General features: G+C 41.4%; 1 protein-coding gene and 1 long non-coding RNA gene across 7 annotated transcripts in view; one reads left to right on the top strand and one right to left on the bottom strand.

Annotated features, from left to right (window-relative positions):
- The window catches only part of LOC138807059 (nuclear factor of activated T-cells 5), a 95,528-nt gene extending 94,226 nt beyond the window's left edge, over window positions 1-1,302 (bottom strand). For 5 of the 6 annotated variants that reach the window (XM_069992640.1, XM_069992641.1, XM_069992644.1 and 2 more), the window contains exon 1: window positions 892-1,302. In XM_069992640.1, the coding sequence (XP_069848741.1) occupies window positions 892-964 (73 nt within the window). In that variant the 5' untranslated portion in view covers window positions 965-1,302. The remainder of the gene's footprint in view (window positions 1-891) is intronic. The other variant, XM_069992647.1, reaches the window with a different exon arrangement.
- LOC138807061 (uncharacterized) lies at window positions 286-25,633 on the top strand. Its single transcript, XR_011366036.1, has 3 exons — window positions 286-442; window positions 19,871-19,942; window positions 25,406-25,633. It is a non-coding gene; the product is annotated as an uncharacterized lncRNA (long non-coding RNA).
- The last annotated feature ends 1,866 nt before the right edge of the window (window positions 25,634-27,499 follow it).

Here is a 27,499-nt window from a genome sequence, read left to right as displayed (position 1 = left end):
AGATGAGGAACAAAACTAATCCAGAGAAAAGCTCCCCAATCTTTGTAAAAAAAAAAAAAAAAGAGAGAGAGAGAGAGAGAGAGAGAGAGAGAGAGAGAGGGAGAGGGAGGGAGAAGTAAGTTTATTCGAATGCCACGGAGGTGGCAAAAAAAAAAAAAAAAAGAAAGAAAGAAGAAAGAAAAAGAGAGAAGAAAATTCGGGCCCTTTCCAGCAAGAAGATGACGAGGAAAGGAAGAACGCCTGGGTCGAGGGGGGCCGTCCCGACAAGGGGAGGGAGTGGACTAGGCCCAGAGCAAGAGCTGGGTACAACCACGGCGCACAAACAAGCCGAAAAGGGGAGAAAAATGGATGACGGTGACCCCGGAGCCCGTTCCCAGCCTCGAAGCTCTGTGGGGAGGATCGGAGAAGGGGAGCAACTTTACTGGGAAGCAGAGCCGGGGGGGTAAGCGCGGCGGCCCCGGCGCGGGGCCCAGTCCAGGGTGATCCCCGAGCTGGGGAGGACGGCGGGGGGGGGGGGGGGAGGCCTGGGCGGGCAGCTCGCGGAGGACGGGGGGGTGGTGGGAGTGGGAAGGGGGGGGAGAGGTCGAAGCGGCCCCAGAGCTGCAACTCCGTACCCCGCCCCCCAGCCCGGTGCCGCAGAGACCCCCGGGGGGGCGCCGACGGAACCCGGGGCCTCCCCAGGCGCCTCCGCGGGGGAGGGGCCGCCACTCCTCCGCCGGCGCCGCCACCATCCGCGCGACCCCCCAACTCCAGCCAGGACTTCCGGGGTGCTGAGGTGGCCGGCCCGGGGCGAGGACCCCCCCCTCCCCTCACACACACACACACACACACGGAGGGGGGGGTCCCCCGGAGCCGGCTCGGCCCCCCCACCCCACCCCCCACCGGACTCACCTCGCGAGTACAGGGACTTGGGCGACTCCAGGTCTAGGTCCGCGCTGAGCAAAGAGATGAAGTCCGAGGGCATCGCAGCTCGACCCAGCCCGGCCCGAGGGCGGCGGGAGGGGGGGAGCGGCGGTGGCGGCGGCACCTCCTCTCCGGGACCGCGGGCACCGAACCGGGGGTGGCGAGGCGAGGGCGGCTGCCGCTGCCTCCTCCTCCACCTCCTCCTCCTCCTCCTCCTCCTCGAGGGCAGCGACTTCCACCGGGCCGAAGACCGACGAAACGGCGGCGTGGATGGAGGGCAACTCCACAGGGACTAAGTCCCGACGAGCCGAGAGAGAGCGAGAAAGAGAGAGAGAGAGAGAGGTTCAGGGCGGGGAGGAGGTGGGGGAAGAGGGGAGAGCCAACGGGTCCGTGTCGGGCTTCTCCTCAGCGAAAACTGACGGTCGCAGCCGCCGCCGCCGCCGCTGACAGGAATCTGAGCCCCGCCCCCGCGCGCCACTGCGCAGGCGCGGAGGGAGGCGATTCAGAACTGGGAAGAGCGGCCGCGGCCGCCGGAGGGCGGAGAGGCGCGCCAAGGAACAGCATCAACAAGGGCTTCGCTTCCTGCCGCCGCGGCCGGGGATGGCTGCTGCTACTGCTTGCTGCTGCTGCTTACTGCTGCTGCTGCTTGCTGCTGCTGCTGATCCCGAGCCGGGAGTTGGGCCCCGCCGGCGGGGAGGGCGGGAGGAAGGGAGGCCGGGTGGCGACGGCGCGCTGGGGCCCCGCGCAGGGAAAAGATGTTGTGCACCGACCTGGTGGCGGCGAGCTTGAGGCGGCCGGCCCCGCTCGCGCTGGGCACGGGAGGACACCGACCCTGGGGAGCCGACATGTTTGCCGGGGAGGGAGAGAGGGACCCCAGAGAAACGCTGGGCGACTGGCGGCGGGGGGAGGGCAGGTGTCTTGGGGGGAATGGAGTTTATCATCTGGACCGATACCAACCCTTTTCTTTGGGGGATGGGGGTGGTCATAGCAGGGTCTGCAATGAGCTGGCCAGAGGATTGTCAAACTCATTTGTTAATTAGGAAATAGCCAACCATTTCCGAAACCGCCCCCCCTCCAAGTTATTGGTGCTTTTTAATTAAAGTACTTTCTACCTTGTCCCCTAGCCTTGAGAGAGAGAATATATATATATATACATATATATATATACCTTTTCTTTTTTCAAAGAGTCCTCTGATTATTCTACATCGCCCACATTTCCTCAGCGTGGAAAATAGCAGATAATTTAAAAATTGGATCATGTGAATCCGCCTGGCTCCTGTAAAGGAAAAAGCAAACCTAAAACACTCCTCTTCCAAACAGGTTTTTCCTTTTTTTTTTTTTTTTTTTTTAACTTTTGGATTAGGCGAGGGTGGAGGAAGAACACGTCAATGAGTTTTTTTGCTATTCTGTTCATGGGGGCCAAATGTTTCCGTTGCAAAAAAAAAAAAAAAAAACCCACCCTAAAATCCTCACCTACACTGCAGACTGTTTCCTGACAATAATAGACTTCTGGGAAATTTGTAAACAAGTTATTAAAATATCAATTGGACCACAGGGTGTGCATCTTGGGAAATAATTTTAATCTTGTCTGGGATATTGGAGATGGTTTAGTTGTTGTTTTTTAATCTACAAAGACAATTAGAAATTTTTCTTAAAAAGTTCTATTATATATGTACATATAATTTACAAAGCCTTTCTCCCGTTAATTCGTCAGCCTCATTCCCAGCATCTCATCTGGGCTTGTGGTGCTGGGCTTAGCACTTCTAGCAAAAGATGACCCAGCTGTGTTATAGTAGCTCATACCTAAGAAGGTTGAGATCTAAGGATCTTGGTTTGAAGCCAGCCAGACAAGAATGTCCCAGAGACTCATCTCCAATTAACAAGCAAAAAGTCAGAAAGGGAGCTGTGGTACAGTGGTAGAGTGCTAGCCTTGAGCAAAAAGCCCAGGGGTAGCACCTAGGCCCTAAATTAAAGCCCTAAAATTAGCACCAAAAAAAAAAAACACCAAAAACTTGATCCAGTACAGTCATGGGTGGGCCTTTTTCCAAAGCTTTACCTGCAGACCTAGAATTTAACCTTGTGTCATCAAAACCTGTCTATCTTTCTATCTGGACATCTGATTGAGGTTGCTCAATTATCTTCACTGAACTCTGTGTAGTAATTAATCAATGCTGTGAACATTTTACTTCTGTGAGAGGTGAGAAAGATTTTTAAAACCACCCCCAAGATGGCAAAACAAAACTGGAAACTACCTCCAAATTTCTGTAGACTTGTAACAAGTCCCAAGGGAAGTCCCTCCATTACTAAGAAACCCACTCTCACTAGAGAGGGGAAGATTCAGACCTCACACTAACAGGCCAAGGCCTATTGAAATCTAATGAGCCTTTGAGCTGCAGTGAACACCTGTTAAGAGATCTCCCCCCTCTATTGATCACCATATAATACAAAGGGGAAATTGCAATGCAGTAGGCAGAGCCCCAACACTAAGAAAGCCATTCCTTTTCTTTTTTAATATATATTTTTTATTGTAAAGATACTGTACAGAGGGATTACAGTTACAAGAGCAAGGTAATGAGTCCATTTCCTATTGAGCATTGTTATACTCTCCTTTATATTTCCCCTACCATCCCTTTCCTCCCCACCTCCCCAACTCCTCCCCACCTCTCTCCCCACCTCCCCTCCAAGTTGTAAAGTTAGTTTTCAACATACTGCGTTGTTACAATGAGTCATCCTGTATCCTTATTTCAGCATTTTGTTATTTCCCTTCTCCTCCCCAAATTAGAGAAATGTATATACAAGATGCAGGACACCAGAATCAAATACAGTGACAACAGGGGTTGTACCATGGGGGAGGAACATACAAAAGAAACAAACAAACAAAAAATCACATAGTATATTATAAGTACATTAAGCCATTCCTTTTCTTCAGACCTAGGCAATCATATAGTGTTCTGCCCCTAATTAACAAATCAAGAAGTGGCTAGGCCCCTTCCACTTCCTCTCAATACTCTGCCCTTTGATAACATTTTCCCCCACATTATGCCGTATTGTTTATAGTAATTAGATTTCCCCTGATTAGGTGGGAGCAAAATGAAGAAGGGAAACTCAAAGTATGACTTGGCACTTATTGTGAATTCCCTTAGATCAGATTTCTCGGGCTCAGGCCCCACCCTTTTAGACCCTGCATTGAAACTGATTATATCTAAGTAAATATTTGAAAATTCAGTGTTCCCCTCCCCACCCTCATTGTGTCCTTTTTCAGACATACATTCTTTGAAAAACTGCTTAGATGGATGATTTTTATGGCCATGTTTTGCAGCAACATAAAAACCTAGATTTTCATTTTGTCTTTCAAATTTCAGTGACTAAAAACAAGTTTGTTCATATTTGCTGTCTTCTGATTTAAAAAAAATACCATGACTTACATTATAGTCAAGGTCTGATCATGGTGTCTATAGTAAATTATATGCCACTTTTAGATCCAATGCTATTTCCTTCTGTGGTCATTTATGTGGTCATTTATCTCCTTTTTTATAGTAGTGTTTTGTTTTGGTTTGGTTTGTTTTTTTTTGGGGGGGGGGTCCGGTCGTGGGGCCTGAACTTTGGGCCTGGGCGCTGTCCCTCAGCTTTTCAGCTCAAGGCTAGCGCTCTACCACTTGAGCTACAGCGCCACTTCCGGCTTTTTTCGTATGTGGTGCTGAGGAATCGAACCCAGGGCCTCATGCATGCAAGGCAAGCACTCTACCACTGAGCCAACTTCCCAGCCCTTGTTTTGTTTTTATGCTGGTACTGGGGACTGAACTGAGGGCCTGGGAAATATCCTTTAGCTTTTTCCCTCAAGGCTGAGCAAACACTTCTGCCTTTTTGGTGGTTAATTATTGATAAGAGTCTTAGAAGCCCAGTGCCAGTGGCTTACACCTGTAATCCTAGCTACTCAGGAGGCTGAGATCTGAGGATCATGGTTCGAAGCCAGCCAGGGCAGAAAAATCTCCATGAGACTCTTATCTCCAATTAACCACTCAAAAACCAGTAGTGTGTTATAGCTCAAGAGGCTAAGGGGCAGCACCCAGGCCCTAAGTTCAATTCTCGTTACCAACAAAAATAAAGTCTTATAGACTTTTCTGCCCCTGCTGTCTTTGAACTGCAACTCAGCCTCCAAATAGCTAGTATTACAGGTGTGAGCCATTGGCGTAAAGCCAAATGATGTATTTTAACAACAGCCCATCGTCCACACTTCATAAAACAATGAAATGCACAATGAAAAAAAAGTAAAATGTTTAAAGCTAAAAATTTGGAAATTTCCTCTCCTTGAAAATTACAATAGGATCATAGAACAAAGCATACAGATTTAGTAGTTTGTAGAATTCCTTTATATTTTTACTTCCCAATCATATATCACATTCCCTACTCACTTGATAAAAATTTCACAAGAACCCAGGTTCAACTACAAGATCATATACAGATGATGCAATAGTGTGGCAGTTTTTATATTGGCAGTGAGTTCTTTAACCTCTCCTGGACCTGTTTAGGCACTTTGTGAATTGGGTAGTTGGATCAACTCTCAATGAAAGAGGGTCAAATATCAACCACTGAAAAGGAATTAAACTACAGAACAATGTGTTGTCTCAAGATCTACAGAATCTTTGTCATTGTAATACAATTAAGGCTGCTAAAACAATTTTAGTCACACATACATTCTGAAGAACCTGCTAAACACAAAATCTGAAAGGAAAATTTCCAGAGCAATTCAAGTAATAAACTAAAAAAGAAAAAGTTTAGACCGCAAATTATTTTGGCCCCACATTGGAACACTCCTTGATAATCATGGAGAATTGATAGTGGTGGGAAAGAGTAGTGAGCTCATTTGTGCTGAAATGATAAATACATTCTTGTTTGTTTATATTGATGTGTCAGTTTTCACCCTAAGAATAGGTTGTAGCAAATACTGCTGAAGGAAAAATTAGTTTCCATACTACCTCTGTGTGTGTGTGTGTGTGTGTGTGTGTGTGTGTTTATACTGGGACTTGAATAAAGGGTCTTGGAGGTGTCTCTTAGTTTTTTCAGTCAAGGCTATTTGAGCTTCAGCTCTGCTTCCAGCTTTCTGCTGGTTAACTGGAGATAACAGTCTCATGGAGCTGAGTGCCGGTGGCTCACGCCTGAAATCCTAGCTATTCAAGAGGCTGAGATCATAGTTTGAAGCCATCTCAGACAGGAAAGTCCATGAGACTCTTTTCTTTTATTTTTTGCGGGGGGTGGGGGGGGTGGGATCCAGTCGTGGGGCCTGAACTCTGGGCCTGGGTGCTGTCCCTCAGCTCTTCAGCTCAAGGCTAGTGCTCTACTACTTGAGCCACAACGCCACTTCCGGCTTTTTTCTTTTTGCTTATGTGGTGCTGAGGAATCGAACCCAGGGCCTCATACATGCAAGGCAAGCGCTCTACCACTGAGCCACATTCCCAGCCCCAATGAGACTCTTATCTTTAGTTATCACCATAAAAAAGAGAGACTCTTATCTTTAGTTATCACCATAAAAAAGAAGAGCTGTGACTCAAATGATAGAGCAGTAGCCTTGAGCAAAAAACTCAAGGACAGTGACCAGACCCTGAGTTCAAGCCTTCCCTCCAAAAAAGAAAGAAAGAAAGAAAAAAAAGTGTCTTATAAACCTATCATCCAGGGCTGGTTTCCAACCTAAATCTTCATATCTCAGCATCCTGGGCTGCTAGAATTACAGGTGTGAACCTCTGGCACTCAACTAGTTTTCATACTATTTGCCATTGGATCTAACATTCTCACACCTTCAATCATCCAAAGTTCCTAAACCTTATTATAACCAGGTATTTTCATTCCAGTGAATTACTTTGGTATTTTATTCATTTATCTGCATCAGTTTCATCTGAAGTCTTAAGTATTTCTTTTTCCCTCCTTTTTTATGGGGAAGTATGTGTCAGGGTTTGAACTCAGAGCAGGTGCTTTACCACTTGAGCCATGCCCCCACCCCTATTTCATTTTGCACTATCTTATTTTTTGCACCTGAATGCATAGACATGTTAAGTCAAGATCTAGAGTAATTCTAAGCCCAGAGAAGCAGTGCAATCAGCTTGAATTAGAAAGACAGTGAGCAGAAAGGATGTAAAAGCAACAGAAATGTGAAGAAGGGATTAGCAGAAGAGAAATTCTAATGAGAAGTAGAAAACCCCGAGTCATTAAATCAAGAAGGAAAGAAAGTAATTTCTCCAATTCATCCCACCACTAGTTGAGTTAAACATAAGCAAACTTCAAGCAAACCCTAATTAATACAGGTACTGAAATTACTTTTGCTAGCTACTCTTTACACCTGTAATCATAGTACTCATTGAGTGTACCTCATAGCCCTATCTGGCATGTGACATTAATTTAACCAAGGCTATGAATTTTCTCTACTCTCCCTTAATTCAGAATTTCAATCAGAGGTCCATGGGTTTGCATGAAGTCATTTGTCATCTTCTTAAACTTGTGAGCACAGATTTGTAAGCTTGATTTAACGTGATCTCTTTCTTTGGCAAACACAGGAAATAAAGAAAAATTAAAAGTCTATCCTTCAGAAGCTTTCTGAAAGACAGTTCAGTAATCCAGAGAAGATGGAAAACCATTCTTCTACATGAAGCAAATCCATTCTTCTCTCATCCGACAAAATGAACACCAGAAACTCTAGTAATAGAGACACAGAGATTTTACAACCATGAATTTAAAAAGTAAACTCATGCCAAATGTTGGTGGCTCATGCCTATAATCCTAGAATCTCTGCAGGCTGAGATCTGAGGACCTCAGTTCAAACCTAGCCCATGCAGGAAACTCTGTAAGATTCTTATCTCCAAACTAAGTACCAAAAAAACTGTGGCTCCAGTGATAGAGCACTAACTAGCCTTGAGCTAAAAAGCTCAGAGCAACAAAGCCAGGCCCTAAGTTCAAGACCTAGGACCAGCACACACAAAAAAAGTCAACTCAGGGGCTGGGAAGGTGGCTCAGTGGTAGAGCGCTTGCCTTGCATGCATGAGGCCCTGGGTTCGATTCCTCAGCACCACATAAGCAAAAAGAAAAAAGCCGGAAAGTGGCTGTCTGGCTCAAGTGGTAGAGCGCTAGCCTTGAGCTGAAGAGCTGAGGGACAGCACCCAGGCCCAGAGTTCAGGCCCCCATGACCGGACCCTCCCCCCCCCCAAAAAAAAGTCAACTCAGCCTAATGGAAGAAGTATACTACAAAAGCACATGCATTGTGATAGAAGCCAGGCTAAAAATGTATACAGGTATCTACAAACAAATTATGCATTTGCTTTCTTAGTGGTTTGATAGAGGCAAAATGGTATCTCATATTCTTACTTGTATCCTGTAGGGATGGTCTCTTCATTCCAACAACATTTTCCTGCCTAGGCAGAAAGGAGCTGGGTAGTTGCAGGGCAAAGTCCTGACACATTCATGTTTACAATGTAATGCATCACAGCTATGAGGTGTTGATGCAAATATTCCAAGAAATACCTGGGCGTCATTGGACTTTGTCATTGGATGGTCAAAAAAACACCAAGTGTCTTTGTTTCAGCTTTTCTGAGGATTATAGCTAAATACTCAAGTTAAGGATACAATGTTAAAAATAGCTGAATTGGTCATCCACAACTAAACCTCAAATTGAAGGGCTAAGTAGAAGTTATTGCATAAACCAGACTGACTTTAAAAATAATATATTCTATCTGAGAAACGTTTGTTTCAACTGAATAAAAAAAATTAAAAAATAGTAAGTGGATTTCCACAAACATGAGAAGAAATATACTAGAGATCTGCTCACAGGGGTTAGAGTCCAATTATACAGTAAAAAATTATAATATTCCTTTATTTATTCATTCAGTTTCTCCACCTGCAAAGTCCCTGCTTTACCAGCTGTTCACTGATGGCTCATGCCTATAATCCTAGCTACTCAAAAAGCTGTGATCTGAGGATCAGGGTTCAAAGCCAGCTCTGGCAGAAAAGTCCATGACATTTTATCTTCAATTAACCAGCTAAAGTTGAAAGTGAAGGTGTAGCACAAGTGGTAGAGTGCCAGCCTTGAGAAAAAGCCAAGTAAGGCCTTGAGTTCAAGCCCCAGCACACACACACACACACACACACACACACACACACACACACACACACACACACACACACACACACACACACACACACACACAAAATGGTACAGGAGTGTAGAGTGCTTGCCTCACTTGCATGAAACCCTGATTTTAACTTCTAACACAATAAAAATTAATAAAAATGCAATCCATGTCTAGAGATGTAACTCAAGTAGCAGACTATCTTCCTTGTAAGCACAAGACTCTGTTCAAATCCTAGTAAACAAACAATCCATTCCTTAAATAGCTTATAAGTGATTTTAAATGCAGAGCTTTACTACCCTGGCAGAATGAAGTAAACTCTTTCATAGCCATCTATCTGTCAACATTTTAATAGAAATTGGATGTTAGGTTATAGCAATCATTGGACTAGAAGAAGAAATTGAAAAGGCAAGAAAAAGGCAGAGGGGGAAGGCCTTGAAGATTAAGCCAATAACTTTGTTGTTTATGCTATAGGCACTGTTAAGCCACTGACAGTATTATTTGTTTGATTTGTTTTGAAACAAGTCCTCTCAAGGCTGGCCTGGAACTCATAATCTTCCTGCTTCAGCCTGCTTTATAAGTATGAGCCACAGTTTCTAGCTCCTTAGAAGGTTTTTGAAGAAGGCAAACACTAAGAAAATAACAGAAGCAACAGTGTACAGTGTGAACTAGAGAAGCTAGCCAAAAGCCAATGAGGCTCTAAGAGTATATGAAAAAGTGGAAAGAAGGAATTGTATGTGTTAGCTATTGCAGAAGTAGAGTCTAAAGAACTCAGTAACTGCTCCCATATTGAGAGTGAGGAAGAGATGCAGACATGAAACATTCTCCTTGAAATCCAATAGCTTAATCCAGCAAAAAAAAACAAAAAAACAAAAAAAACAATTTAACAGAAAAGCAAACACCACTACACGTGAATCACCCAAGAAACTTTACACTCTTTGTTATCTGGGATGGAAAATACTCTAACCTTAAAGGACATGATCTTAGACTTACTCCTTCCCGGTAGGAAGTCTTGGTAAACATGAAATGAAAAAGTGAAGTGTTGAGAAACAAATCTATAAAAAGCATGCATTTGGATGAGCACCAATGCCAGTGTCTCACACCTGTAATTCTAGCTACTCAGGAAGCTGAGATCTGAGGATGACAGTTCAGAGCCAGCCCCGGCAGAAAAGTCCTTGAGATTTTATCTCCAGTTAACCAGCCAAAAGCCAAAAGTAGAGATGTGGCTCAAGTGGTAGAGTGCACCAACCTTGAGTGACAAAGCTAAAGAACACAGAATAGGACCTGAGTTCAAGGTCCAGTGCTAGCATGAAAATAAATAACAACAACAAAAATCATGCATTTCAAGTTTTACTCCAAACATACTTGAAGATTCCTATTTATGTCACTAAATGCTCACTTTCATAACTAAATGTGGAAGAAGCTCAATAATTCTAAGATCGACAATTCTCCTGGAAAAACAACAACAACAAGAGCTAGTAAAAATAAAAAATAACTGCCCCTGCCCCCCCACCCACCCCTATGCCCCTCGCCCAGCTATCATGGCTTTCTAGAGGCAAACATTCCCTTCATGGAAGACTTAAGATACTAATGAACCCAAGATTACACCTTAAGGTCTGGACCAAGGAACAAAGCAAGTAAAAACCAGGTGTAAAGAGGAGGGAACTCTGAACTCAGCTCTAACAGGATGAACCAAAGTTCAAAAAAGTAGATCCTCTATCTATGCCCTCTGGCTATTAAAGTTTTTTTTTTTAATTAAGAATAATTTTTAAAAAGAGAGAAATTCAGAAGGGAACATGCAAGCTTCATATGAGTAAGGCCCAGGAATTAATCTTTAGCATCAAAAGAAAAAGAGCCTGGTTGCTGGTATCTCATACCTGTAAGCTACTCAGGAGACTGAGATCTGAGAATCAAGGTTTAAAGCCAGCTCAGGTAGGAAAGCCCAAGAGACTTATCTCCAATTAACCACCAAAACACTGAAAGTAGAGGTGTGGCCCAAGGATCAAGGGCAGTGTCCAGGCCAAGTATTCAAGCCCTAGGACCTGCACATACAATAAATAAATAAGTAAATAAATAAATAAAATAAAGGTTAAGAGAAAACCCTGAGAGAAACTCTCTTTATAGTCACTCCAGTAAGCTCCCTTTAAAGCAAAGAGGAAGATGTAACCAATATCACTGTTCATGAACAGATCAACTTTATCCCCAAACTAGACTTGACCTTTAGTGTTGAGGCCATCTTTAGTCATGGTGCTGAATGAGTTCTGTAATTTCTTTTACACTTGATTCCTCCCCCACCCCCCACCCTACCCCCTCTGGTGCACTCTTATGATTCAATAATCAAAGCTCCCAAAGGAATAGTAATGTATGTGATTGATGGGAATATCTGCTATTTCTTCTGGATGCTACTGCATGTATATAAGTTTATTACAGGTTATTTGCTAAAGCAGAAAATGAACTTACCCAGGAGATCTTGGAGTCCTAAGTTCTAGTTCTAGTTTGACACCTACCCAATAGAGGACGTTCACTTTTGCCAGGCCCAGCAGGAACTCATACTTCGGGGTCTTGTGATTTTCCTCCACAGAGGAGTTTTTGCTTTCTCTCCGGGCTTAATCCTTGTTAGGGTAAGAAAGGAACTACCAGCAGCTACCCTGCCACAGAAGGAAGAGTGGACTTACCACCACAAAGCAGGGCCAGGCGATGGGAAGAAAGAAAAATCAGAATCTACAGAAGTGAGAAAAACAGGAAGAAAGGGAGAGAGGGAAGGAGGGAGAGAAGGAGGGATAAGCAAAGAAAAGAGAAAGGAGGGGAGGAATGGGGGGGGGGAGGAAAGACTAGACAACAAGGAAAAGAAAAGAAAAAGAAAAGAGAGATCACTTGATTCTCTGGAGGAAGCCAGAGTTGGCTTCAATGATGTGACTTCAATTGTCTGAGTGAATAAATCATACGTTTTTCCTTTTTTTTGTTGTTGGTCATGGGGCTTGAACTCTGGGCCTGGGCACTATCCCTCAGCTCTTCAGCTCAAGGCGAGCGTTCTACCGCTTGAACCACAGCCCCACTTCCGGTTTTCTGGTGGTTTATTGGAGATAGGAGTCTCACGGTCTCTCCTGCCCGGGCTGACTTTGAACCGCGATCCTCAGATCTCAGCCTCCTGAGTAGCTAGGATTACAGGCGTGAGCCACCAGCGCCCGGCATACGTTTTTCCTTAAGAGTTTCACATTGGGTTTCCTTTCCCTTCAGAGTAAGAAAATCTGACAAGTTATAGAACTTTCTTGGCCTTGTCTCCTATGAAGTGAATTAGATTATGTATAGTCAGGGATTGTTTGCTGTGAATGACAAACACCAGTGACTTAGAGGGTTTTTTGTTTGTTTGTTTGTTTGATTTTTGTGCCAGTCCTGGGGCTTGTTCTCAGGGCCTGGGTGCTGTCCCTGAGTTTGTTTGCTCAAGGCTAATGCTCTACCACTTGAGCCACAGCTGCAATTCTGCCTTTTGGTTTATTTGTTTGTTTGTTGAGTTTAGTTTATTGGAGATAAGAGTCTTGTAGACTTTCTGCCCAGGTTAGCTTTGAACTACAATCCTAAGATCTTAGACTCCTGAGTATCTAGGATTACAGATATGAGCCACTGGTGCCTGGGTTGGTTTAGAGGTCTTATTTTCCTCATACAAGTATGGAGGTGGGTTTTCAGAGGCTAGTCTCACAAGCCTTTCTCCTCTCACAACTTAAAAATGATCACATCTTGGGCTGGGAAGGTGGCTCAGTGGTAGAGTGCTTGCCTTGCATGCATGAGGCCCTGGGTTCGATTCCTCAGCACCACATAAGCAAAAAGAAAAAAGCCGGAAGTGGCGCTGTGGCTCAAGCGGTAGAGCGCTAGCCTTGAGCTGAAGAGCTGAGGGACAGCGCCCAGGCCCAGAGTTCAGGCCCCACGACCGGACCCAAAAAAAAAATAAAAAAAAATAAAAAAAAAATGATCACGTCTTCATACTTAGAAGATGGTTATTACCTTTAGGCATCATTGCATTCTAAACCAAAGAAGGAAGAAGGTTGAAGGACAAAAAGAACAGTTCAGTTTATGGAAAGACCTAAACACCTGCCCCAACTTACATTTCATTAGGCAAGTTTGAGTTATGTGGTCACCCATCAAAAAGGGAATACTGGGTAATGTGGGGTTGTGGATGGGTACACTGAGGTTCTGAACAAAGCTGGAGGTCAGTTGGAAGTAGAGAGAACAGAAGTGGAAGACAATTAGAATATCTACATACATAATAGTGAAGACATTCTCCCTAGCTGAAATTCTGTAATTGTACAGAATGTGTTTTTCTTTTCTCTTTGTTACGCTGGGGAAGGAACCAAATGCCTTGCACATTCTAGGCAAGTGCTCTACCACTAAGCTACACTTACTCAAACATCCTAATACTATCTTAATAGAACAGAATCAATCTGGTCTGGTGGGACACATTTGAAGTCCCTTCTCTTGGGAGACAAAGGTCGAAGATCTCCAGTTTGAAACTAACCTACACTACATAGAGAGTTCAAGATCAACTTGGACTACATTGCAAGGTCATGTGTCAAACACACACACACACACACACACACACACACACACACACACACACACACACACACACAAAGCAAAGAAGAGCTAAAAATGTTAGCCACATAGGAAGGTAGGATCAGAAATGAGAAAATGCACAGGATTATAAGGATCCATTCTTCAAGCCCCAGAAGTTTCATACCTGGACCTACAGTAGACATAATGGCTCTTACCCTAGGCCAATGATTAGGATGATGGCCCTTTATCCCCATAGAGCCCACTCTAAGTTTCAAGATTAGACCAGGAAGGGTGAAGAGGACCAAATGGGAAGGGTCAAATGCACAGAAATAACTTCCTATACCCAGGTAGCCTCTTCACAGTGGTCACTCCATTTGGAGAGGGTCATGGGGGTAGGGGAGACTCTCAGATTTGAACCATCTAATAATCTAGTAATCTAACCCTATTGGATAAAGCCCCAAGCTCAATATCTTCCAGACAGTCAATATTTATCCAAATAGCCTGCCTCACCCCTCAGGATGTACTGTTCCTGTTGAGGCAGCTGATGCTTCAAACTGTACACCTTAACACTTTTTGTTGATTAAATGGAGAGAAGAGTCTCCCAGACTTTCCTTCCCCAAGCTAGCTTCAATCTTGATCCTCAGGTCCTAGCCTTCTGGGTAGCTAGGATTACAAGGCATGAGCCACCAACATCTGTCTTAGAAATCACTCTTTATTATGTTCCTGTTCTCTGTGATTCTCCAGCTGTACCTGGGCAACATCTTAATCTGAAATACCTGAACTACAAATAATAGAAAAAGAGCAATTTTTTTGTGCTATGGAGTTTGAACTCATGGCCTAGAGCTTGCTAGGCAGGCCAATTTGAGCCATGCCACGCTTGGTTGGTTGATTGGTTGGTTGGTTGCTTGCTTGCTTCCTTCCTTCCTTCCTTCCTACCTTTCTTGCCTGTATTGGGACTTAAACTCTGGTCTTTGGCCCTCACTCAGTTTTTCTACTTATAGCTAGTTGGCTGGCACTTTATCTCTTGAGCCACAACCTCCACTCTCAGCTTTGTGCTATTTAATTGGAGATAACGTCTCTCCTCTTCATCTGCCTGGCAGGCTCCAAGCCTCAATCCTCAAATCTCCAGAATAGCCTCCTTAATAACTAGGATCATAGGCACAAAGCACCATCAGGGCCCAGTTTTGTTTTGTTTTATTTTGGGTCCAGTCGTGGGCCTGAACTATGAGCCTGGGCACTGTCCCAGCTCTTCAGCTCAAGGCTAGTGCTCTACCACTTGAGCCACAGTGCCACTTCTGGCTTTTTTTTTTTTTTTTTTTTGCTTATGGGTGCTGAGGAATTGAACCCAGGGCCTCAAGCATGCAAGGCAAGCGCTTTACCACTGAGCCACCTTCCCAGCCCCCCAGTTTTGCTTTAGTTATTTTTACCGTAAGATCTTGCATTTATGCCCAGGCAAGCCTACTATTTACACTTTGCTCCTAGCTAGAATGACAGGCATGTATCACCATGCCCAACTTTTATTGGTTAAAATGAGGCCTCTCAATTTTTGCCTAGACTGGCTTTGGACCACAATCCTCTTGATTTCCTCAGTTCCTGAGTAGGAAGGATTACAGGTGTGAGCCACTGGGCTTGATGAAGGGAATACATTTTAAAATATATCTCGTATATACAGTATGTTATTATAGTCAAAAAGGCCTTCATATTTGTTATCTTTGGCTTTAAGTTTTCTTAAACTTTAAAATTCCAATCTTCAGGAATTTATTCATATTAATCTCAGGTATTCTGAGAGTAAGTGAACTAAACTATTTGGCTTTTCCTTTTGATATCTAGTCCTTCTCAAATGATATTGTAGCTTTGTGTTTCATCTTTCCAGCTGAGTTGTAAGAGCAATTGTCCAAGAGCAAGGCCCAACAGTGAGCACAATGCTGGATTTGTAGTGAGCAATCAATAATGTTTGAGCAATAAATGAGTGAATGAATAATTGAAATCTGAGTTTCTCTTTCTTTCAACAGGACTCTTCTCAAAGCATGCTTGTTAACTGACTGCTTCAGAGTCATTACCAAGGCAATTTGTATCCTAGGTAGCCAAGTTTAGAAAGCCTTTTATTATCTATCTTCAAATTCTCTCCACCTTTATAGTTTCAGTCCTGCCCAGCTGAGATTTTCCTCACCACCTCCCTTTGCCTAATTGTTTCTCAGAGGCCCCTTCCCATTTTAACAAATTAAAGGGTTTATCTTCAGGAAATACTTCTATGTCTAAATTAAATTCTGTACACAACCATTTCCGCTTCCTTTGCTCTGTAAGTTGACAGAATATAGCAGGTACCTTGTTTACCAATGCTTTAGATAAGTCTGTGCGAAAGGCTCAGGGTGTGTGTAAACTTGTCTAGTGTTTTTGAAGCCCTGGGTTTGATCCCTAGGACCACAACATGAAAAAAGAAAGAAGGAAAAGCATTCAAAGAACTGAGGGTTTGTTGTTGTTTAAAAAAAAAAAGTTTTGTAGCTATTTAATACCACAAAAAACAGTGCCTTATCTTTTTTGAAAAGTTTCTCTGTATATTTTGCATTACATGTTACAAAAATATTATATGTTTATTATCCTGGGGATTTTTGTTTTGTTTTGTTTTGTTGTGCCAGTACTAAGGTTGAACTCAGGACCTCATGCTCAAGGTTATTGCTCTGCGACTTGAGCCATAGCTCCACTTGACATTTATTTGCTTGTTAATTGGAGATAACAATCTTATGGACTTTCCTGCCCTGGCAGGCTTTGAACCTCCATCTTTAGATCTCAGCTTTTTAAGTAGCTAGAATTACAGATGTGAGCCACCAACACTGAGCTTTATCATACTTTTTTGATCTCATTGTGAACATCAATTCACATCAGTAAATATTCTTTTTTTTTTTTTCCTAGACTGAGACTCGAACTTGGTATCTGATGCCTTTGTTCACTGGCTGGTGCTCTATCACCTGAGCCATCCCTCCAATCCCTCAGTAAATATTCTTAATGCATAGTGCAGTATATTCCATTACAGGAAATACAATATTTAGCCAATGTTCTACTTTGGGCATTTATTTCATTTCCTTTTTCAAACCCTTTATAAACATCATTGAAATGAACATCCTTGTAGCTAAATCTATGCTTATGGCCTTTGAAAAATTATTCCCTTTGGGAAGGGGGAAATTATTCCCTTTGGATACATTCCTCAACAAAATTGACTTTGATATTTAGTAAGAAGAAACATATTTCAAATGAAATGAGAGTGAAGCAAGCCCAAAGTAGCACTTTGCCATTATTTGGGGACCTCAAATGTGTTTATCTTGCAAGTTCCAGAGCTTATTCAGCATAAAAACAATGCAATGGTTTTAAAATATATTCCCATAGTGCAACACCTGGAAATCTGAGCTCTGCAGAATACTGTAGAAATGCTGACAAGGAAACTTAACAATCACAGAACATGCAACTTCATGCTAAGTCAAATGCCATCTTACTGCAGCACCCAATACAGATCCAGTACGAAGTATCCATTTATGAAAAGCACATCCAGGGAACAATTCGTCATTGAGAAAGTTTGGCTCATTAATTCTTTTTCTACTTGAAACTGGAATAAGGTTGGCATGATCTGATTTGGTGGAGGTCAAAAAACACGAGTGCAAGCGGAGAAACAGAATATTTGTTTTTACTCTCCACAGTGCTTTTTATTAAATACATAGATCTTGTTGTGGGTTGGTTTGTTTGGTTAAGTAGTCGGTTTGCTAAACTGGGGATTGAGCCCAGGGCTTTGCATAGGCCAGGATGTAGCTAGCCCTGAACTCTCTTAATCACTTTGAAAACTGTCTTCTCTCTGCTAAATAGGTAATAGGTGTATGTGTGTATGTGTGTGTATGAATATATATGTATGTATGTTTGTGCATACATGTACTTGTGCACCTGTACTGGGTCTTGAACTCAGGGCCTGGGCTCTGTTTCTTAGCTTTTTCACTCAAGGCTGGCACTTGAGTGAACAACTGATACCTGCCCTTGTTATTTAAGACTTTTGTTATTTTTTTCATACATGGAGGCTAAACATCTCCACTATAAAAAGAAGTAATTTTTCATGATGCAAAAGTATATATATATATATATATATATATATATAATATATATAGTATATCATGAGCATAAACAAGAATATAGAAACAAAGACTGAAAATAATAGGTAAAAATATTATTGTATTTGTCAATTTTATATATCGCTTTTTCATAAATCATGCATCATTTCAAATAATTTTTAAATAAACAATTTTCCTCTGTCATATTTCATCCATTTCTTTAAAATTTAATTATAGTTACCTAAGAAAATTCATTTTAAGAAATTTACTTCGGGCTGGGAAGGTGGCTCAGTGGTACAGTGCCCAGGGCTTGGTGCTGGGTGCTGTCAGCCTGGGCACTGTCCCTCAGTTCTTCAGCTCTTCAAGGTGAGTGCTCTACCACTTGAGCCACAGCGCCACTTCCAGTTTTCTGGTGGTTAATTGGAGATAAGTGTCTCATGGACTTCCCTGCCTGGGCTGGCTTTGAACTGTGATCCTCAGATCTCAGCCTTCTGAGTAGCTCGGATTTCAGATGTGAGCCACCGGTGCTGGGCTTTGTGAGACTCATATCCAATTAAACCACCAAAAAGCTGAAAATGGAGCTATAGTTCAAGTGGTAGAGTGTTAGCCTTGAGCAAAAAAGCTCAGGGACAGCACCCAGGCTCTCAGTTTAAGTCCTCAGAACTGGTGTACACACACACACACACACACACACACACACACACACACACACACACACACACACACACACACACACACACACATACACACAGATAGAAAAGAAAAAAGAAGAAAAAAAAAAGAGTTCTGTGTTCCCCAGTCAGTTCATTCCTAGCCAACTTTCAAAATATTTCTAATTAGGCAGGAAACATACCCTTTTAATCTATGTTCTGGAATAATAAATCTTCCTCTTCTGGTTAAGAAAAAAATACAAGATAAATAAATGTTACAGGTGAAGTAGAAAGATAGGAGAGAAATTTTGTGGTCAGCTCAATCAGTGCAGAAAAAATGCATTGTGTGCTATGAACCATTCTTTTAAATTTCTAAGCAAACCAGAAACACAAAAGCCTTTCTTAATCTAATAGAGATTTAATTAAGATAGGGTTAAGCACAAATGACCAAATGTATCTCTCTCTCTCTCTCTCTCTCTCTCTCTCTCTCTCTCTCTCTCTCTCTCTCTCTCTCTCACACACACACACACACACCAGTAGTATCAGCAGTTTGATTTTCTTATTTGTGTGAAAGGCAGCTGGAATGGCAGCTCCAAGACCTTCATTTCCCAAATTTATTCTATTTTGATATCTGTCTATGCCATCAGTCCTAGTTTATTGTGAATCAGGATGGCTATTTCACCTCAGATAACAGAAAGGGGGAAAATGAAAGAGAAGGTCTTCTTGCCCTTTACAGACAATTTTAATTATATAATATTTACCAAAGCTTGGAGACAAAACCACATCTGGGGGCTGGGAAGGTGGCTCAGTGGTAGAGCGCTTGCCATGCATGCATGAGGCCCTGGGTTCGATTCCTCAGTACCACATAAGCAGAAAAAGCCAGAAGTAGTGCTGTGGCTCAAGTGGTAGAGCGCTAGTCTTGAGCTGAAGAGTTGAGGGACAGTGCCCAGACCCAGAGTTCAAGCCCCATAACTGACAAAAACAAAATACACCACATCTCTTAACTATAAAGAAGCTGAGCAAGGGTATTTTGGAAAAGTATATAACTAGCTAAAAATTCTGGGGGTCTAATGTCACAAGAGGAACAGAATAAGTAATGAGTAATGAGTGACAATTAACTTACCAAAAACTTGCAAAAACACCATAGTTGATGGAAATTTTAGAAGAAAATTTAAAAGAATTTCCTTGTAATAGGATCAAGACAAAGTTACTTTCTACTCTTAAACGTTATCCAAAAGGGTCTGATCAACATACTATGAAATAAATTTAATAAATAAGAAAAAATAAGGATTGGAAAGTGAGAAAGAAAACATGTTTATTATTGGCCATTGAAATAATTGTCTACTTTGGGAAGACACCACCCCCCCAAAAAAAAATTAAAATAATTCAGAACAGAAACTGTTTTTGCCAAAAAGCACTGACCCCACTTGAGCCTGGGTAACTAAAAATAAGAGAAAAGCTAGACATCTTAGCCTCCATTTTGTATGTCTCTTTCAGTCTCTCTCTCTCTCCTCTCTCTTCTCTCTCTCTCCTCTCTCTCTCTCTGTCCTATAATCACATTGGATTCCAGGAAGATCAAGACTGATGCACAGCATCTTTACCACAAGGGATGAAACTCTACCCAGGGAAGACCACTGGCCAGGTAAGGATGACTTCTTTATTGTGACAGAGCTCAGCATGAACCATCTGAAATAATGAATACTAGATCCCAGTTCTAACCCTGTTGAATACCCTTTGCCCCAATTCTATCTCTATTTAAGCCTAAATAAAGCTCATATATACTGAGGATCGACTGAAGTGTTTACTTTGCATCATCCTTCAGCATGCCCATGCCACGTAATAAAACTCCTTTCCTTTGCCCTTCGCCATTACTCATTTTTTTTTTTTTTGGCATGTTGGGGCAAGTAGCTAGAACAGGTATGTGGAATCTCAGAGAGTCGAGCCTCTGGCCTAGAACTCCTAGTAATAGCAATTTTCTGGTAATGAAAGCATTCAAAAATCAATAATGTTGTTAATAAAATTTTAAGTACAATTTGAAGAGTAACAAAAACTATCAGATAGATGCCCAAGAATAAATAACAAAAGATGGACAAGAGTTTCAGGGAGAAATTTACAAAACGTTATTGAAGGACATAAAGAGAGAATTTTTTTAAATGGAGAGCATACTATGTTCATGAACAGTTTAATATTACAAAGGCAATCTACAAATTCATTGCAATAGGGGTTGGAAGCGTGGCCCAGTTGGTAGAGTGCTAGCCAGTGACCAAAAGAGGCAGGTACTGAGTTTGAGGCCCAGTTGCAGACCTAAAAAAAATAATTATAATAGTGAGACTGTCTCAAAACAAAAAATTCATTGTAGCAACAATCAGAAATCCAAAAAGACTTCTTATGCTCTTAGTACTGATAACTGAGCCTAAATTTAACAGGAAAGAACAAATAGATCAAAATAGCCAAGAAAATTTTGGAGGGAGGAAAAGGGGGAGGGAACTTGACCTCGTAGATAAGAAAAATTTATCACACAGCCTTATTTTAAAAAATACAATATTTGGGGTTTTTTTTGTTTGTTTGTTTTGGATCCGATCGTGGGGCCTGAACTCTGGGCCTGGGCGCTGTCCCTCAGCTCTTCAGCTCAAAGCTAGCCACTTGAGCCACAGCGCCACTTCCAGCTTTTTTCTTTTTGCTTAAGTGGTGCTGAGGAATCGAACCCAGGGCCTCATGCATGAAAGGCAAGCGCTCTACCACTTAGCCACCTTCCCAGCCCCTACAATATTTGTTTTGAGATAGAGAAATAGATTAAGGAGAAGATAGGCCAGAAACAGCTTCAATATATATGAGAACTTTGCATGAAACAGAAATAGCATAATAACAGTGGAAAGAGATGAAATGCAATGGTGCTAGAACTATTTACTATTCATTATACAAAGTAAATTAAGCCCTGTGGCTGACAAAAAATATAAAAGACAAAGACAGAAGAAGGAGTAGGAGGAAGGAAGGAAGAAAGGAAGGAAAGAATAAGAAACAGGAAATTCAAATTTTCATACTGTGCTAATATAAGTGGAAGTAAAATTGGAAGAAAGAAACTATTTCTTTGGCTAAACATTGTCACTATCTGGAAAATTTGGAACTATTAGATATATATATATATATATGAACTGTTTTATATAATATAAATGTGTGTATATGTTGTGTGTGTGTATACTGTTGATCTGACAACTCCATTTCTATATTTGAGAAATTCTCTCATTTGTAAAAGATTTCATGTTTATTGCAACATTTTTTATAGTATTAAAAACTAGAAAGTGGGCCGGGCATGGTGGCTCACGCCTGTAATCCTAGCTACTGAGGAGGCTGAGATCTGAGGATCTCGGTTCAAAGCCAGCCTGGGCAGGAAAGGCCGTGAAACTCTTATCTCCAATATACCACTCAGAAAATTGGAAGTAGCACTGTGGCTCAACTGGTAGAGTGCTAGCCTTGAGCTGAAGAGCCAAGGAACAGTGCTCAGGCCCAGAGTTCAAACCCAACAAATGACCAACCCGCACCACCCCCCCAAAAACCCAAAAAACTAGAAAGTGGGACAATATATTATCACTTAAAATCTATTGGCACTTAAAGCATGACCAGCTCTCATGCAACTCCAAACTCTTCAGTAACACATCCAACTAAAATTCTATCTTAAACTTACTTTATATGATTTGTCTGTCACTCACAACTTTACTCAGTCCTGACTGATACACCTAGAGATTATCCTCCGATTATTCTAAATCCTTACGCAGTTACTTTTTTTTTTAAGGGCAAGGTAACAATTAAACACTTGCACTATAGACCCTAGAGGCTAATTAAACCACAACTTCCAACATCTCTCGTGTTTACAATGAACAAAATATTTCACAGCAATGTGTTGATCAAAGCACAAAAGCAACAAATGGAAGAAATGAAACATAATACTTAATACAGAAAAAGAATTTTATAAATGATGTCTTTTGAAGGTTTTGTTTGTATCAATCAGCTCAAGGTAGGTTTTTTTCCCTACCTATTTGCTTATTTTAGAAGAGGAAATATAAATATTTAAAATTAAAATTAAATATTTTAAAATATTTCAAATGGCATGAAATACATGCCATTTTTTCACTACCTAGATTTGACAGATATCAAATATCACTTGCATTTCTTTACCACCACCACCCTCATCCTCTTCCTTCTCTTCCTCCTCCTCGTCCTCGTCCTCCTCCTCCTCCTCCTCCTCCTTCTTCTTCTTCTGGACCCAGTAGCAGAGCTTGAACTCAGAGCCTCAAGTTCTCACTTGCTTTTTTCCACTCAAGGGTGGCCATACCTCCACTTTTGGCTTTTTGCTCATTAATTGGAGATAAGTCTCATAGACATTTCTGCTCAGTCTGGCTTTGAACCATGATCCTCAGAACTCAGCCTCCTGACTAGCTAAGATTATAGGGGTGAGCCACTAGTTCTTGGCTTCATATTCTTATTCTTAACAAGAAATAATATATTGCATACATAGCACTGAAATCCATTTCCCATTCCTTTTTCTTTCCCTTCTCTCAAGGCCTGGGTTCTTGAGTTCAGTACACACACACACACACACACACACACACACACACACACACACACACACAGTGCTATTTTATATAAAATACAGTTAGTTGTTTGGTATTTGCAAAGAGTTATTCCAAGATCGATTCCTCAAAGTTAGTTCTGAAATCTTCAACTGTTCTAGTTCCTTCTATAACACAGTATAAAAAACAGTATAAAAATATAACCTACATATATCCTCCTGCATATTTTATCCCTCATAGATGACATAATATCTTTGTAAATAGTTGTTATCTACTTATTTATGTTTTTCTTTCAATTTTCCAAGATTGTGGGGATCAAACCCAGGGTCTGGCAAGCTCTTTGGAATACTAGTAAGAAAAAAAATCTGCATATGTTCAGTACACACAGAGCGTTATACAATTATACATGTTATTATACGTAATTACTTTATTTTTTGTTGGAGTTTAAACTCAGGGCCTCATGCTCGCTTAGCTTTTCTTGTTCAGCTGGCACTCTACCATTTAAGCCATGCCTCCAGCTCCTCTTTTTTTTCTGGTTATATTAGAGATGCAGTCAGAGACGGCAGAGACTTTTCTGCCCAGGTTGGCTTTACTGCAATCTCCCAAATTTCGGTCTCCTGAATAGCTAGGATAGACACGAAACACCAGCACCCAGTGTATTTTTATGGTTTTTGTTTTATAATTTTGGTGCCAGTCCTAGGGCTTGAACTCAGGGCCTGGGCACTGTCCCTGAGCTTCTCTTACTCAAGGCTAGCATTCTACCCCTTGAGCCACAGCCCCACTTTCGGCTTTTTCTATTTATGTGGTACTGAGGTATCAAACCCAGGGTTTCATGCATGCTGGACAAGCACTCTACCACTGAGCCACATTCCCAGCCCTGTTTTTATAATTTTCCGAGGGTAGTCCTCGGGTGTAAGCTTAGGACCTTGTGCTTGTTAGGCAAATTCTTTCTCACTTGAGCCAGGATTACAACCCTTTGTGTTTTGTAAAAATGTTAAAGAAACTGAGGGGAAAAAAAATCAAACATCATGATAAGGGGATCTTGATGAAATCTCTCTTTAATTTTCTCTGCAATGTTTTGAAGCTTTTTGTTTTAGAGAGGAAGAAAGGAAACAAAGGCTGGCAGCATATGTAACAAAATACTCGGTGGTGAAAGTGGGGTGAGGCGCTATAGCTACATTTTGTTCTCAAAATATAAAAGAATTTCTAAAGGAAAAAAAAGGGAAGGAACCACACCAAAATAGTAATAGTGATCATCCTTTTATCCTTTCTTCTGCTTTTCGGTAATTTCCAGTTTTTGTAATGAGGAAATGCATAAGCAGAAGGAAATTATGAAGTCACTTCGTTTTGTTCTTAGCTGCCTCCTCATATGTATAAATAGTTACTATTAGTATAGAAGCAATACTGAACTATCATATATACGTATACATACACACATATATGAACATACGTACCTATATGCACATATATGTACATATATCCACACATATATGTACATATGCACATATGTGTACACATGCATTTTTTCCCCAGTACTGGTGCTTGAACTCAGGGTCTGGGCACTATCCCTGAGCTCCTTTTGTGCTCAAGGCTAGCACTCTACCATTTGAGCCACAGTGTCACTTCTGGCTTTTTCTGTTTATGTGGTACTAAGGAATCAGACCCAGGGCTTCATGCTAGGCAAGTGTTCTACCACTACTCTGCCACATTCCCAGCCCTCATATATATTTATATTTATATACATTTGTTTATGTATTTATTTATGTTATATTATATATATATGTATTTACTAATGCCTACTATATTACATATTATATTAATATAACACATTAATATAACATCCATTAATATATTATAATATATAATACATAAATACAACATCTGTTATTATATTATATAGTGCTATAATATTGTGTTCTAATATATTATTACATATTATAATATATATTTACTAATATACTGCCCAATACTTAGTATTGAAATTAAATTGGAAGGTCCATGTTGTCCTATTCTCTCACCCTGAAAAATGGGTTAAAACCTTCTCATGAGTTTGGAGTCATGAGGACATGAGTCATGGCCAAGATGTCAAGGACCATTGTATCTTAATTCCTAGGGAAGAGAATATGTTTGTGTGCACATGTACATATTCTCAAATGCTGAATTGTGGTTACTGCCCAAAGACAACTGACACATTCAAAATTAGTAGAAATGAGGTACTTACTGGAATCAGATAGGGTTCCTCTTACAGTCCCTTTTATCAGCTGGGGCACAGCAGGTGTGAGTAGGTACAGCAACTCTAAATCATAGTCACATGAGGAAAGTTAGAAAGCCCATGCATAGCATGGAAACCTTTTTACTTTTGTAGCTATCTAAGCAAGAAAAGCTTGGGTTTCCAAGTCTCTTTGACAGATTTATTTGAATGTAATTGAATAACTGGAGTTTTCCACTGCCAAAAACTTTTATCCACTTCATTACTTAGAGGATTAAAATAAAATTTGATCTAGTGTTTTATGAAGTTTTTTTTTTTCTCTTCCCAGAGACCTGAAGAGGGAACAACTGGAGATACATGACCCTGGCCGTTATCTTCTTTGTTTCATCTGATGGAACACAGTATAGACTAGATCACTGCCAATAATTCTAAGTCTGCCTTTCACTTCTATTGTTTTAGAAGTATTGGGATTTAATACTAGGGAAAGAAACCTCAGAAATCATTGCACTGTATTCATCTTACAGGTTGAAAAAAATAGGGCCCAATTTTTACAGAAACTAATGAAATTAAACCTATATGCCCTTTTGTTGTTGTTTTATTTTATTTCGGTTGTGGGACTTGAATTCTGGGCCTGAGTGCTGTCCCTGAGCTCTTCAGCTCAAGACCAGTGCTCTACCTCTTGAACCACAGCTCCACTTCCAGTTTTCTGGTGGTTAATTGAAGATAAGAATCTCACGGACTGGGCTGGGAAGGTGGCTCCGTGGTAGAGCGCTTGCCTTGCATGCCTGAGGCCCTGGGTTCGATTCCTCAGCACCACATAAGCAAAAACAAAAAAAGCCGGAAGTGGCGCTGTGGCTCAAGTGGTAGAGTGCTAGCCTTGAGCTGAAGAGCTGAGGGACAGCGCCCAGGCCCAGAGTTCAGGCCCCACGACTGGACCCAAAAAAAAAAAAAAGAATCTCACGGACTTTCCTGTCCTGGCTAATCTGATCCTCAGATCTCAGCCTCCTGAGTAGCTAGGATTTCAGGTATGAGCCACTAGCACTTACCCTTGCATACACATTTTGACCCAGAAATTCCACTGGAGCAATACTGAGGAGAAGCCCAAAGCAACATGTAATGATGCTCATTGAGGCTCTGTTTATCACAGAAACTTTTTTGTGTGCCAATACTGAGACCTTGAGCTCTTGCTTAGCTTTTTTCCCTCAAGGCTAGTGCTTTACCAATTAAACCACAACTCCATTTCTTTCTTCTTGGTAATTATTTGGAGATAGAAATCTCATGGACTTTTCTGTTCAGGCTGGCTCTGATCCTCACTCCTCAGATCTCAGCCTCCTGAACAGCTAGGATTATAGGCGTGAGCCACTGGTACCCAGCTGTAAGAAGAGCATTTTAAAAAAATTGAAATAAGCCACAATACCATCAGAAGGAAAATGACTGAAAAATGCAAAACAGACATACTAAAATCACTATGCAGTAAATAAAAGAGCCAAGTGGTAGAATTTATGGAAGTGTATTTCTATAGACTCAAACAATATTATTTTTAATGTGGGTATAGTATTGAGGATATGTAATACAATATTATTCTAAAAGTTCAAATATTCTATTTTCAGCATAGTAGCTACTATCCACATGAAGTTGCTTAAATTTAAATGAAGTAAAATAGTCACACTTTCAAGTTTCAGTAGCCATAGGTGGCCAATCACTACTATATGGAACTGTATATTGATGACTGTATTGAACAACATAAGCATTTGTTTGTGTTATAAGTGGAGCAATGCCTGGGACAGGTTTTACAACCTATGCAGAACTGCAGATCAATTCTGGTCTAGAAAGATACAGGCCGCATTGATAAGATCACTTCAGTTGGGTATTGGTAAAACCAAAATTGGGGTTCAAAACTACTGAGGGATTTTTGGCATCTGGGTCCAATTGGATCATGAATGGATGGGAAAATGAATGGATAGATAGATGGATAGAGGAATGGATGGGTGGATGGATGGATAGATTCATTCATTCATTCACAGATTCTTCATTTGTTTACTTACTTTTATTTATTTGTTTGTTTGTTTATTTTTATTTTTGCCAGTCATGGGGGCCTGAACTCTGGGACTGGAGGCTGCTCTGAGCTCTTCAGCTCAAGGCTAGCACCCTACCACTTTGAGCCACAGCACCACTTCTGGCTTTTTCTGTTTATGTGGTGCTGAGGAATCGAACCCAGGGCCTCACGCATGCAAGGCAAGCACTCTACCACTGAGCCACATTTCCTGTCCCATTTATTTACTGTCACGCTTATCTTTTCTTCAAGTACTGGGTTCAGTGTAGTTTCCTTATGTTGACTTATGTACTTGGTTCAGCTGAGAAATGAAATTCGGACTGAGGCCATCCAAATCCCGGATGTTGTATGAGGCAGATGTCACTTCTC

Source organism: Dipodomys merriami, unplaced genomic scaffold, assembly GCF_024711535.1.
Source record: "Dipodomys merriami isolate MVZ:Mamm:240054 unplaced genomic scaffold, mDipMer1.0.p SCAF_41, whole genome shotgun sequence".
Lineage (NCBI taxonomy): Eukaryota > Metazoa > Chordata > Mammalia > Rodentia > Heteromyidae > Dipodomys > Dipodomys merriami.
This window is presented reverse-complemented; position numbering and strand designations above follow the sequence as displayed.